We start from the raw sequence: 13,186 nt of genomic DNA on the forward strand, positions 1-13,186 counted from the left end.
GGCATGAGAACAGACCGTCTGAGGATTTGACCTCTGACTGTCATATTTGTCTACAGCCGAGTGAATTCATAGATGTTGTTATTGGTATGTGTGCGTGCCTTTAAGAACGTGAACATGTGTGTACGACATGTGTGTTTGCTTTTGTTCACGCTAACAGACAGCTGCCACCGTGCCGTGTAGTGTGCTCTGCCCAAGATAGAGGGTTTGTTTATCTAACGTGCCTGCTCCACAGAGACACACAGGAGATGGTTCAGTAGCTCCTCCCACTGGCCGAACAGCTACACTGCCTCTCCAAATCTCTCGCTCATCCTCTCATCAGCAGAAATAAGTACACAAACACATCCCGACTGATGTCATTCCAAAGCACGGCTTAGCCAGAATCAGACAGCAAGTAGAACATTTGTCCTAGGATAGGTGTCTCAGATAAATCCCTCATCCCTCTCCCCAGATGAAAAACAAAAACAGGGTGAAAAAAACTGTGCCGTATGTACTGTAGATTATCTATCTATCTATCTATCTATCTATCTATCTATCTATCTATCTATCTATCTATCTATCTATCTATCTATCTATCTATCTATCCATTCTGTATATAAGCTGTATACTGTATATACTGTAGATTAGTTGTCTGTCTGTCTGTCTATCTATCATCTATTCTGTATATGAACTGTATATACTGTAGATAAGTTGTCTGTCTCTCTGTCTTTCTGTCCATCCATCCTGTATATAAACTGTTTATACAGTAGATAGATCTGTCTGTCTGTCTGTACTGTAGATTATCTATCTATCTATCTATCTATCTATCTATCTATCTATCTATCTATCTATCTATCTATCTATCTATCTATCTATCTATCTATCTATCTATCTATCTATCTATCTATCTATCTATCTATCTATCTATCTATTCTGTATATAAACTGTATTTACTGTAGATAAGTTGTCTCTCTGTCAGGTCTGTCTATCCATCCATCCATCTATCCATCCATCCATCCATCCATCGTGTATATAAACTAGACCTAAGGCAGATAGATCTGTCTGTCTGTCTGTCTGTCTGTCTGTCTGTCTGTTTGTCTGTCTCTATATCCATCCATCCATCCATCTATCTATCCATCCTGTATGTACTGTAGATAGATCTGTCTGTCTGTCTGTCTGTCTGTCTGTCTATCTATCTATTCTGTATATCAGGGGTGCCCAGCCCTGCTCCTGTAGGGCTACCGTCCTGCAGACACACCTGTCTGTAATCATCAAGCAACCCTGAACACCTTGATTAGCTGCTTCAGCTGTGTTTGATTAGGGTTGGAGCTAAAATCTGCAGGACGGTAGCCCTCCAGGAATAGGGTTGGGCACCCCTGCTGTATATAAAATGTATATACTGTAGATGAGTTGTCTGTCTGTCTCTCTGTCTGTCTATCCATCTACATCCATCCATCCATACATCCTGTATATAAACTGTATATACAGTAGATAAATCTGTCTGTCTGGCTATCTATCCTGTATATAAGCTGTATATACTGTAGATTTGTCTTTCTGTCTGTCTGTCTGTCTATCTATACGGTATATAAACTAAACTGTAGATAAATCTATCTGTCTGTCTATCTTTCCTGTAAATAATCTTACGGCGCATTCACACGGGGCGTAAGCGTTGACGCTTTCCATTTACTTTTAATGGGTGACGTCAAGCGTTGGCGAACTGAATTGTGGATCCGCCGGCGCCGCGTCACTGCCGTTGTTCGCGGCAGAAGTTGAACGTTTCTCAACTTTTCAAGCAGAAACGCGAGCGTCCGCCAATCAGATTGCCTTATGCAAATAACCTAGGCAGAGCCAGCCAATTACGTTTATGGAAGACCGGAGCTTGTGCTGCGGCCACTGTGATTGGCTGTTGGCCACGCTTCAGACAAGCCTTCCGTCAAGCATTAACGCTTTCGCCCCATGTGAATACAGCTTTAATGAGCTGTAGATTGATCATTCTGACCTTTTATATATACCAGGGGTCTCCAAACTTTTTGTGAGCAAGGGCTACCACAATGGATAAAACAATTTAGAGGGCTGCTTTTTTGATATAGTCTACTCAAAACTTTTTTATTTTATTTTATTTTACTTATTGATATGTTTTTACATTGTTTAAAATGTTAACATACATAAAAGAAGCCAATATAATATAAAAAATAGGTAATGAATAAATATTAAAATTGAGGCTATTAATATAATGTGCTTCGGCAGGGAACTCATAGACTCCGCACCGGCACCATGTTGGAGACAACTGATATATGTATATATTATAGATGGATATGTCAATATGTTTGATTGTCTGACCTACTGTATCTATCAGATGTATAGATAGCAACAAAGCAATAAATCCATCTAAGATACTGGACAAGTTGTTAATTGACCTTTGTGGTGCTATGTATTTTTGTTTATAAAGTACCACAACATTAACTTGGTAACATGCTAATGGTGCATTCACACTAGACAGCATTACGAAACAACAATGGGGAACAAAATCATCGTCGCCGTGCAGTATGTGGACACCCGGAGCTGTACAACACATTTTCGTATTTTTATAGTAACGGGAATAAAAATGATCTTGCTTGGAAGAAAGTAAGGGGCTTGGACAATCTGGTCTGGTGTGAACGCACTGTAAGACCAAACTCTACTTGAAATAGTACGTCATTAGTTTGAAGCGCACACGGTTATCGGCCACCGGCAGAATAACCAAATATCATTCAATTAATTGACCTGGCTGAAATATCAGTCTATCATTACAGTGTACCCAATGCACCCGTGGAAACTCATTTCTGTTGACTTTTTTACTCCATCACATCTCAGTGAATAATGATAATGCTCTATGGTGCCATATTGAATCACGGCATAATCGTATGTGGCTCTCATATTCTCACCATAATCTATTTTCATTGCGGCTTGGCCCACGCCGGAGCTGAGCACATTCGATGTCGTCGAACAAATGTGGCATTATGAGAATAGATGAGAATGCAACATTAGCACGCTGAGGTTTTATGAAGGACCACCTCTTCATAAAAGAAGTAACAGCATTTATGCCCAGGTTCATTTGAATATCTAAATGCAAATGGATGGAGTCTATAGCATAAGTTTCTGAAACGGCAACTTTAATATATTTCAGCCTGTGATTGCTCTTTCTGTGGAGTCAGAATAAGATGAGAAGAGGTAAGATGTAAAGGAAAGAGCGAGAGAGAGAGAGAGAGAGAGAGAGAGAGAGAGAGGCAGGTAGCAAGTTCAGAGTGTGTCATGTTATATTTATAGTCAATATGACACACATGCCTCTCTTGTCAGCGTTGGGATTAGTAGGTAGCTTATGCACAGCAATGATGAAACGCCAGTGAAAGGGGGATGGAGAGATCTATATGTCATAATGTCAGGGTTAATAAGGAAGGGATGGATGGAGGAAGAGAAATTGATGAACTGAAGGTGGTAGCACATCCAGAACAGACAAGTGGCACTTATACAGTATGTGTGCTACAAAAATTAAACATTTAATAAGACATGGGTTTCTCTACAAAGCAAAGTAAATAAAATAATTAAAGGTGCAATGTGTAACTTTGAGAAGGATCTCTTGACAGAAATGCAATACAATATACATAACTATATTATCAGTGGTGTATAAAGACCTCACATAATGAACTGTATTGTTTTTATTACTTAAGAATGAGCTGTTTTACCTACATAAACCATGGGAAGTACATGAAAGTCGCTGTCATGCTTCTATGGCACCCCTAAATGGACGGACTAGACCAGTGGTTCTCAAACCTTTTCAGTGTGCGGCCCCCCTTGTGTACGGTGCATTCCTTTGCGCCCCCCCCCCAAGGAAATTTTTTCTTAAAGGTAACATTTTAATTAAACAAAACATATTAAATTATACAAAGTAGTGCTGTTGATTAGTAGCCTTATTTTTTAAGGTTTAATAACACAGAATTCATGATAAATTAATGTCACTTATAAAATGTCATAAAACTGGGGCCCCCCTGGCACCATCTCCCGGCCCCCAGTTTGAGAACCACTGTCTTAGACGACGACATGTTTGTCCTATGGTGGCTACCATAGCTTCTTATTGCGTTTTGAAATTGAGGTTAGTGCAATTCACAATCTCACCACTAGATGCTGCTAAAAACACATTACACCTTTAGGTAATTTTTTTACTATTTTTATTGACCCATCACCCATAGGAGAACCACAGTTCATTGCGTCATATTAGGTGTATTAACCCTTTGCTCACAACAGCCTTTTATATTTTAAAAGTTTTTAATGTTCTGCAGTTTCTTAATAGAATAAACAAAATCTAAACTATAAAAGGTCTCTTTGTAATGTTACATTTGCACTAAGTACATTTTAAGTAGAAGTTGCCTTTAGGCATAAAAAGTGAGCTTTAAAATTTAACTGCAACTCTTGTGTTTGCCCTTTCAGTCAATATAAAAAGGGTGCCTGTTGCATTAGGATGTGAAGGGTATTTAAGAGAGATTTATAGAGAAGCATTTGCTTATACGGTGTTGTGTTATTGTCATCCAAGTGAGACGGTCCTTTACCAGAGGCGGAGGTGTTTGTCATTTCTCCCACAGTATTAGAGCCATACATTACTGTGTGCCTCACGTGTAAAGTGGGCAGACGTATCCACGGGCGGAGATGAACACAGCACATTGATTATTCATATAAGCAGCTCAGTCTGACGGAGATCCCGCCAGAGTTTATGTAACGTAGCCGCATGCAGAAAGAACTCCTGCATTCCTCCCGAGGCCTTGCAAATGTATTCAACTCCGTTTGTAGTTCACATGAAACAGGACAGATTGCTCCTCTGCTTAGAGTCTCTGCCTGGTGTATATCGCCAGTGGGGAAGATCTTTTGCACATTGGTAATACATCGAGTTATCCAGGAGATTTCGGTGTTTGGCGATTGAGGCGTGCGAGTCACGTGAAGCTCTTCCCTTCGTGGTAGCGCCTGGTTCGACTAGAGCTCCCTTGATATCTGACTGTGCTCGTGGCTGATGCGTGTATCGACCTGTCAGCCGTTGGCACGTTGTTTTCTCAAGATTCTCAGGCCTGAAGCTACAGTGTTTAATGCTGCAGTCTATTGATGTCTTTAATTAACAATGTCTCTCTCTCTCTCTCTCTGTTTCACAGGCAGCTGTAGCACTGCAGCAGGTGGGATGGCAGGAGGTCTATCCTATGGATTTCTATTCCAATCAAAGCCTGGGGGCTTGGACCCCCAATCACCCAGAACACCATCCACAAAGGCCTGTACGCAAACCTGTGCAGGTGTGTTTCATGGTGTGGCCCTGAAGTCTCATAATCTAATTATGAGATTAGGAGCATGAAAGTTTGATTTCATGAATTGATTTCAGTCTTTGACATGACCTTACTCAGTCAATATTAAAGATATCAAGGTTATATTTTCACAGAATGTTCTTTACATTTTATGTTGATAACAGTAAATCACAAAAAAATACTTTAGCTGGGTTTTCACAGGCAGTGTCACATTTAATATGTGGTTTAGTATGTGTGATTTAAAGTGAATATATGAAAATAATTTATGAAAATACAATAAATATAATGTACACCTAAAAATATCTTTTACCTGCAACATAAAGTAACAAGCAATAATTCTAAAGGCAGAAATGCTTTGCTTTTATTAATAATTTAATTTAATTAAATAAATAAAATATTACATTTATAAAACATTGACCTTACGGCATATAGGACAGTGTTTCACATGGGGTCCTTAGCAGACTTCCAAGGGGGCCTCAAGAAGACTTAAAAGCACTATTCGGACGGGATTAGTTTTCCAAACGACGTTTGAGTTTCAGCGTGTCCCCCAGGACGTCTGTGATTTTATGTACCGATTCGGACGGGATTAAAATGATGCAGGCTATTCCAGAGATGGGAGTGTCTGTTTCATGCATTTGGGCGTTGCAGTAGCACGTGCTCTGGAAACGCGTGTTTGTAATGTTTAATATTTTGCTTTAAATGTAAAATCATGACAGAACATGTAATTTATTAATTTAATTTTAACAAATCAAAATAAAATATACAAATCCTACTAAAGTTACATTAGCCTACGTGTTTTATATAACTGTCTGCTTATAACAAACACAAAATAATGAAGAAATAATGATTAATACAATTTAATATCTTTATTAATTAACATTACCATTCCGGAGTTGAACAACTTTGAACGGAGTTTCTTATAATGTTAATGATATATCAGTGTTTAGTCTTAACAGTGTATGATATTCAGCTCGTCTTGATTTAATTACTTTATTTTGCCGAATGCGAAAAAACATTCATATCTGAATGAATGGGACTCAGGAAATAGAATATACGCGCATTAGTAAGACCTTACGGCAGATCAAGTTGGCCAAAACACGAAATAAACCGCGTTTTCAAAAGATATTGCGGGCAAACACAGACATTTGCATCCGGACGGGATTAAATTTCTCAGAGGACCTCTGAGTTCGGCGAAAAACAGTAGGTAAATTGCTCTGGAATTTTTACGGAGGTCGTCAGAGAAAAACACAGACATGGCCGATTCGGACGGGATTAAAAACACATAGGACCTCTGAGAAGCACGATTTTCTCAGAGGTCCCCCTGTAAAACTAATCCCGTCCGAATAGGGCTAAAGAGATAGTTCAACAAAAATTTAAATTCTCATAATTTTCTCATCCTCATTTTGTTTTAAATCTGTATGAATTTATTTTTCTGATGAACACAAAAGAAGATATTTTGATAAATGATGCCAAGCACCCAGTTGATTGTAACCATTGACTTTCATAGTAACAAAAACAAATCCGATGGAATTCAATGGGTGCCATCAAGTGTATGCTTACCATCATTTATCAAAATATCTTCATCATCATTTATCACAATACTTCCATAATATATAATATTTGCTTTTCCTACTATGAAAGTCAGTGGTTAAAATCAGCTGTGTGCTTACCATCATTTATCAAAATATCTTCTTTTGTGTTCATCAGAAAAAAATAATTTATACAGGATTAGAACAACATGAGGATGAGAAAATGGCTTTTTTGGGTAAACTATCCATTTAAAAGTATTCAAAATATGACAAAACAAGCAAAGTTTAAGAAGTTTTTACATTTTAGCGAATATTCTTAGCTGTAGTCATTCCAGGCTGTAGTGCATTTTATAAAAAAAAATTAAAAAATAAGGGGGTCTTCAAATATTGTGTTGGCAACAAGGGGGGCTTTAAGTGAAAAAGGTTGATAACCACTGATCTAGAACCTGACCGGTTCATTTTATAACGAAAATTATATCATACTGCCACCTTGTGATGTAGTGCAACCAGAGCATATGGGAATAGTGTTTGCACCGGATATATCTGATATTACCGGTTACTTTAGAAAACATGCGTAAAGAGCACCCATTACATTGCTAAAAAACAACTCTATTTGTGTATTTGCTGTAATAAAATGTATTCATGTGGTTTCAAAAATCACATTATTTTTCACATACTACTGTATGCCCTGCCTTCCTGAAACACATAGATTTTGTACAAACCTCATCGTTCTGAAAAGTGCAGTGTCCTCCGCTTGGCCAGCTAACCAGTGCGTTGTGATTGGCTTGAATATCTCTGACGTCAGCCGGATATGTAATGCTCCTTGCCGTATTTGGAAGATCAGCTCCTAATGCAATACTTACAGGAGTTAATATCATCTTTAATACCTTATCAATACTAGACGAATCTAATCCAGAAAATGCAGATGACCAAGATGACCTTTGCATATTGTAAGCATGTACTAACGCACATTTACACACCGAAGGAAATGTAAAATCAGGAATCGGTTAATAGGTGCTCTTTAACACATTTTTTGTTATTTACTATTTTCTGCATAAAGTTATTCTTCATATTGTAAACACAATTCAGTTAAAATATAACCTTGAGATATTAAATATTGACTGAGCAAGATAATGTCAAAGATTGAAATCAAGGTATGAAATCAAACTTTGATAATCTTTTAATTAGATTATGAGACTTTTGCCTGAATTTTACAGACAGGGTCACAAGTGTCATTTTGGTTTATTTACAGAGTTATTTCCTCGTTGAATATGTCTAGAATATAAATAAGTGTAAATAAGCCTTTACGCACCCCATGGATTGTTAATACACTTAATAGTAGAAACTAAATCTGACTCAGCCTTTACTTTAATATCCCTTCAATCTCCCACAGAAGCCAAGTTCAGACGCAGGTCAGCAGATGAGAGGCTGTGGCCGTGACCAGAGCGCCTCCTGTGGCTGCCAGGCAGATTAAAGTCTAACCCTTTACACCAGCAATCTGCCAGCCAACCACAGATCATCGTGGACAACTGCAGGAGACAAGCAGGCCAATCAAAACTCAACGTTCGGCTCTGTTATCTTACTATGGATGGCAGAGCTTTTCACTGATGTGCCCACAAGAGACTACCAAATCAGACCTCTATCGACATTGTGCCATGAGTATGTGTTTAAAATGAAATGGGGATGAGAGGAACTCGCAAAAGTTGCAGAGATAAATGCATAAGTGTGCCAGGGTGTGAGTGCATTTTGGTGTCCTGTTCTGTGCGTCTGGAGAGAGAATCAGAGCTCAACAGAATGAGCAGTTTTTCATCTTGTGCTATGCGGATGGCTTTAGTTAAATGCAATCATCTTGGCCTTCATTTAGAAAGGAGCTGCCAAGCACTTTTCATAGGTGACCTTTTTCTTTTGAAAATTACAGTGGGGAACCGGAGCATATTCAAAATTATTCCTCTGCAGAGAAAGATAATTCACATTCAGAGCTGAGGCTTTTGTGTTTCCCGTTTGGCTATCGGAAGTTCTCCAACATAAAGGAACTTTTGTGAACGTTTCGCACAGAGCACATTTTTAGTTAGACGCAAAATAAACTGTTTACGGTTGACTGTCAAGGCTTTGATTTACTGCTTCAATGAAACCATTATGTTTATTTTCTTTTATACCAAATGTACAGTAAAACCCTGGATGGTTCGCCAGTCAGCTAAAACACATGGAGCCAATTTCCCTAAAGCGGATTAGGCCAAGTCTTGGATGAACATTCACTGTCAGCAGCGATTATTCATATTAAAATCTTTAAATTGTGTGAGACTACAAATGATTGGTGAACAGGAAAGCAGCCATATTCCTCTGAGTCTGGCATTAAAGACGCTGAGTCTGTAAACACAGGGTTAAATATCTTTTTTATTCATCATCTTCTAAATCATTGTTCTTTTGCTTATATGCTTGCATATTGTGTAAAATATATACAGAATATCAAGTGTGTAAATGACATGTATTGTTACACAGTCTCACAAAATTATGTACCTACACTGATAAAAATTATTCATTAAATTTACTCAATTTTTTAGGGTAAGTGGTTGCAATCAATTTATTTAAGCTACATTTAAACAAAAGTTTTTTTATTGTATTTTAATTTACTTTTTTTTTTTTGTTTAAATGTAGCTTAAATAAATTGATTGCAAAAAATTTAGTAAATTGAATGAATTATTTTTTTCAGCGTATAGTCACATAATTTTTTATGATACTGTGCCGAATTTCCCCGTTTATGTGATCGTATCATGAATTTCTGTTTATGTGTCATTGTCACGTATTGGTTACTCAACTGCTTTTTCCTATTTTCAAACCATTGTCGCTTCGGTTTAGATTTGGTGTTTGCGATAGGATGTCCATTTAAGTATTGGTTTATACTATTTTTTCTGATTTATTTTTTAATATTTTCTAAATTTTAAACCATTGTCGCCTGGCATTAGGATTAGAGTTGGGTTTGGGTAAGTATGTCATTTTATGTAAATCTCACCCTAAACTGAAGCGACAATGGTAAAAAAATAGGACAAAACAGTTGAGTAACCAATCCGTGACAATGACACATAAACAGAAATTCATGATATGGTCATGAAAAATAATAAAAACATTATGTGACTATAGGTTCGTAATTACTTTATTACGATGTTTACATTGCAATCCATTAAAATAATAATTGATTTACTGAGAAATAGGCTTGGACATTAAATTTTTTATGAATTGTGACCCTGGCTGTGAAATCCAAACCGAAGTTTTGAGATACGAACATGAAAGTTTGATTTCACATCGATTTCAATCTTTGTTATTATCTTTCTTAGTCAGTATTAAATATATTGAGGTTATATTTTCTTTACATTATGTACGATTTAAAAAAAAAACATTAATTCACAAAACAATGACTTCAGCTGGGTTTTCACAGGCATTGTCACAGTTTTGTAAATGTAATGCATTTAAATGTAAGATGGGAGAACAAAACATTTCGTAATGATGAGATGCTGGTATTGGCTCCAGCCTTAATGGGGTCTTAAAAATAAAATAAAAAAACCTATTTTAATTTGGTTGTGATTTCAAATTCCAATTGGTGGACTCGTATGTTGAAAAATTCTCATTTACTAGATAACTATTTGAATCATAAAGTTGTGTTTTGTTGAGCTTGTCTGCATTTTTTAAAATCTTAAATAAGCTTAAATAATACATGACATTAAAAAGGTTTTGTTTAATAACAATTCGTTATTCTATCATTTTAGTAAACATTTAATTACTGTCAATTCACTGAGATTATTGCATGTCTTTGTGAATTACCTGTGTTATTATTTCACCAGGTCAGGCATTCATGATTCTCGCTGTCCACTAGATGACACTGTCCACCTAATCGTGCACCAACTGTTTAACTTAATAGTTAAGCCGATGCTGCTTGCCCAAGATTGATTTACTGCTTTATTTTGCATGGCAGTGTGTGAGAACCCAATGTACTTGAGTTGCTAGTGTGTAATAACTTCCAGATGTGATGAGGATGTCAGTATTTGCCTGTCTTTTTCTCTCTCACACACACACACACACACACATTTCTGTGGCTGTAGGCATTCATTTCCCGTCTCATGGGAAGGGCACAGGAATTGACAGGAAGAGCTGAGAGATGCTCAAGTTTCTCTATTCTTCTTTGCCAATACACATTGAGCTCATAAGAAAAAGCAGAAGTTGTTCATCAAAGCTCTGTTAATGTCTACCATATGTGCATTATGTTCCCCAGATTTCTTTAGCATTAGCACAAATGATCTAACTTATCTTTACATCATCTTTAGCATTTTCATTTTATATTTTATTTTAGATGTATTATTTTTCATCTTGTTTATTCTATGCCATTGTACTGAATGGCTGCTGAATGCCATATCCAGTACCATATTTACAGTAAAATACTGCAAAAAATATATTGTTGGTGTAACTCTGGTATATGTCTTTGAAACATGGGATCATATCCAAATACATTGTACAGTTTCTACAAACAGTCCTGTAAGTGCTACGACTCTAATTGTACTTCGAGTAAATTTGATACTGGACAAATAGTGTTCCTAACAAAGATTATAGAGTATTATGTCCTATAATGGTGGGCCTATGAGTAACTACGGTAAGTGCTAATGCAATGTGCTTTCATATTTTTTGACAGTGTTGATTTGCGCTGTGCATGTGTATACATCTGTGTTCGAGCTTTTGTCTCTGTTCCCATCAGATTCGAGCTCTCGCAGGTAGCTTTTGTGAAGTGCCTGGCAAAGTGTTTATCTTGCTGATACTGTACAGGAAACCGTGAGTCACCTCTGTTCGTTCATATTTCTGTGCTTTTTTCTGTCTCGCCACCCATTTTCTCCATGTCTGTTTACTGCCGGGTCTCCCTTCTCATTGTATACTCATCTAAACATACTTCACCCAAACATAAAAAGGATTGAATGGATGTAGGAGCCGAACTCTGACCCCTGGCTCTCTCAGACAGATGTGCTTATGCAACAGTGTCTGTAAAGGACAGAGACAATCTGAAGAGAAACATGTTGCTAGTCAAGCCAATATTTAGTTTTTTAGAAGTTTTTTATTGTATCTTTGTATTTTTCTAAATTACATTTTGGGAGCGTTTACCGAAAGTAAAGAGGCCCGTTAAATTGAATCAACTAGGATTTAAAACATTAAGACTGCTTTTCTGAAATCTGATGAAACTATGAGCTTGGCAAGGATTCTTGTGGTGAGCTGCCATTTACGGAGTTATTTTATAAGAGGAAAGGATTTGTTTGCGTATAGGAAACTTAATAATACACCATTTTTACGTTTAGTCAACTTGAATTTGCATTTCATTTCAACTTTCTTGTTCATTTAGTTCATTAGTCAACCTTACCATGACAAATTGTTTTCCAGAAGTTTTTAATCATATTGATATCTCAGATGTCAATATTTGGTGGCTTAGGTCTGTGCTTAGATTTTCAAAAAAAATTCAAATAATTTTCCATAGTTCAGCTTCATAATGTTGTTTCTTCCTCATACAGTTAATACACACAATATTAATATTTATCAGTATTAAAATAAATATTATTTGTTCTTTGAAGAGCCCTCCCTGCTCTATTTGTTTGATATTATTGCATTTGGTTTGTGCATTTAAATTCCAAAAATTCCTACAAATTCTATTATCTCCCCAAAATGTTTTTTTGAGACATCAATAACTCGTATATTTGCTATTATAAAATAAATAAGACTGATATTTTTCTCATGTTTGGACTCGGGTTATAGGAAAATATAAACAGATGGTTCAATATATTGGTAATAAATGCATTCTCTGTGATCTTACAGTCAATTTTGGCTGAACAGTTTACATCCATAATGCTGGATTTGCTCGTATACAATAATATTAATATTTATTAATATTAATAAGTAATATTTTCACAATGACAGTGAAAGTAATAAAAATCTGTGTTGCTCTGTGTGCGAGTGTAACATAAATTTTGAATTGCATGTGACTTTCCACAAATTTTGTGGTTAAGCATGCAATGTTTTATTTTTTCAATACTTTTCATAATCCCACAGTGTTTATTATCCTGTTCACCAGCCAGTTTGTCTTCAGATCTGTTGTTAAAACAGACAGTTTTTTATATCCGTGTGTGTGTGCGTGTGCACGTGCGTGCGTGCGTTCATCTAGGAAAAGCATCATGTGCACATCTGGGTTTCTGAAGGGTGGCGCTGATGGGAGAAAGTCAGCCATCGGAAAGAGAAAATAAAGAATGCCTGATTCAATATCTGGTTTGGTAAGAGGACCAAGAAATGACAAAATCACACAACCCAGTTGAGAGTGGTGAAATGTGGAATTGAAGTTGT

At 36.7% G+C, this 13,186-nt stretch overlaps 1 protein-coding gene across 2 annotated transcripts in view; it reads left to right on the top strand.

Moving 5' to 3' along the window:
- Positions 1 to 12,666, top strand: part of dph1 (diphthamide biosynthesis 1) — a 100,746-nt gene extending 88,080 nt beyond the window's left edge. The window contains exons 11-12 of one of the 2 annotated variants that reach the window (XM_065281045.2): positions 5,151 to 5,285; positions 8,217 to 12,664. In XM_065281045.2, the coding sequence (XP_065137117.1) occupies positions 5,151 to 5,285; positions 8,217 to 8,297 (216 nt within the window). In that variant the 3' untranslated portion in view covers positions 8,298 to 12,664. Of the gene's footprint in view, positions 1 to 5,150; positions 5,286 to 8,216 lie in introns of both variants that reach the window. The other variant, XM_065281046.2, reaches the window with a different exon arrangement.
- Positions 12,667 to 13,186: the final 520 nt, after the last annotated feature.

Source organism: Paramisgurnus dabryanus, chromosome 8 (genome assembly GCF_030506205.2).
Source record: "Paramisgurnus dabryanus chromosome 8, PD_genome_1.1, whole genome shotgun sequence".
Classification (NCBI taxonomy): Eukaryota; Metazoa; Chordata; class Actinopteri; order Cypriniformes; family Cobitidae; genus Paramisgurnus; species Paramisgurnus dabryanus.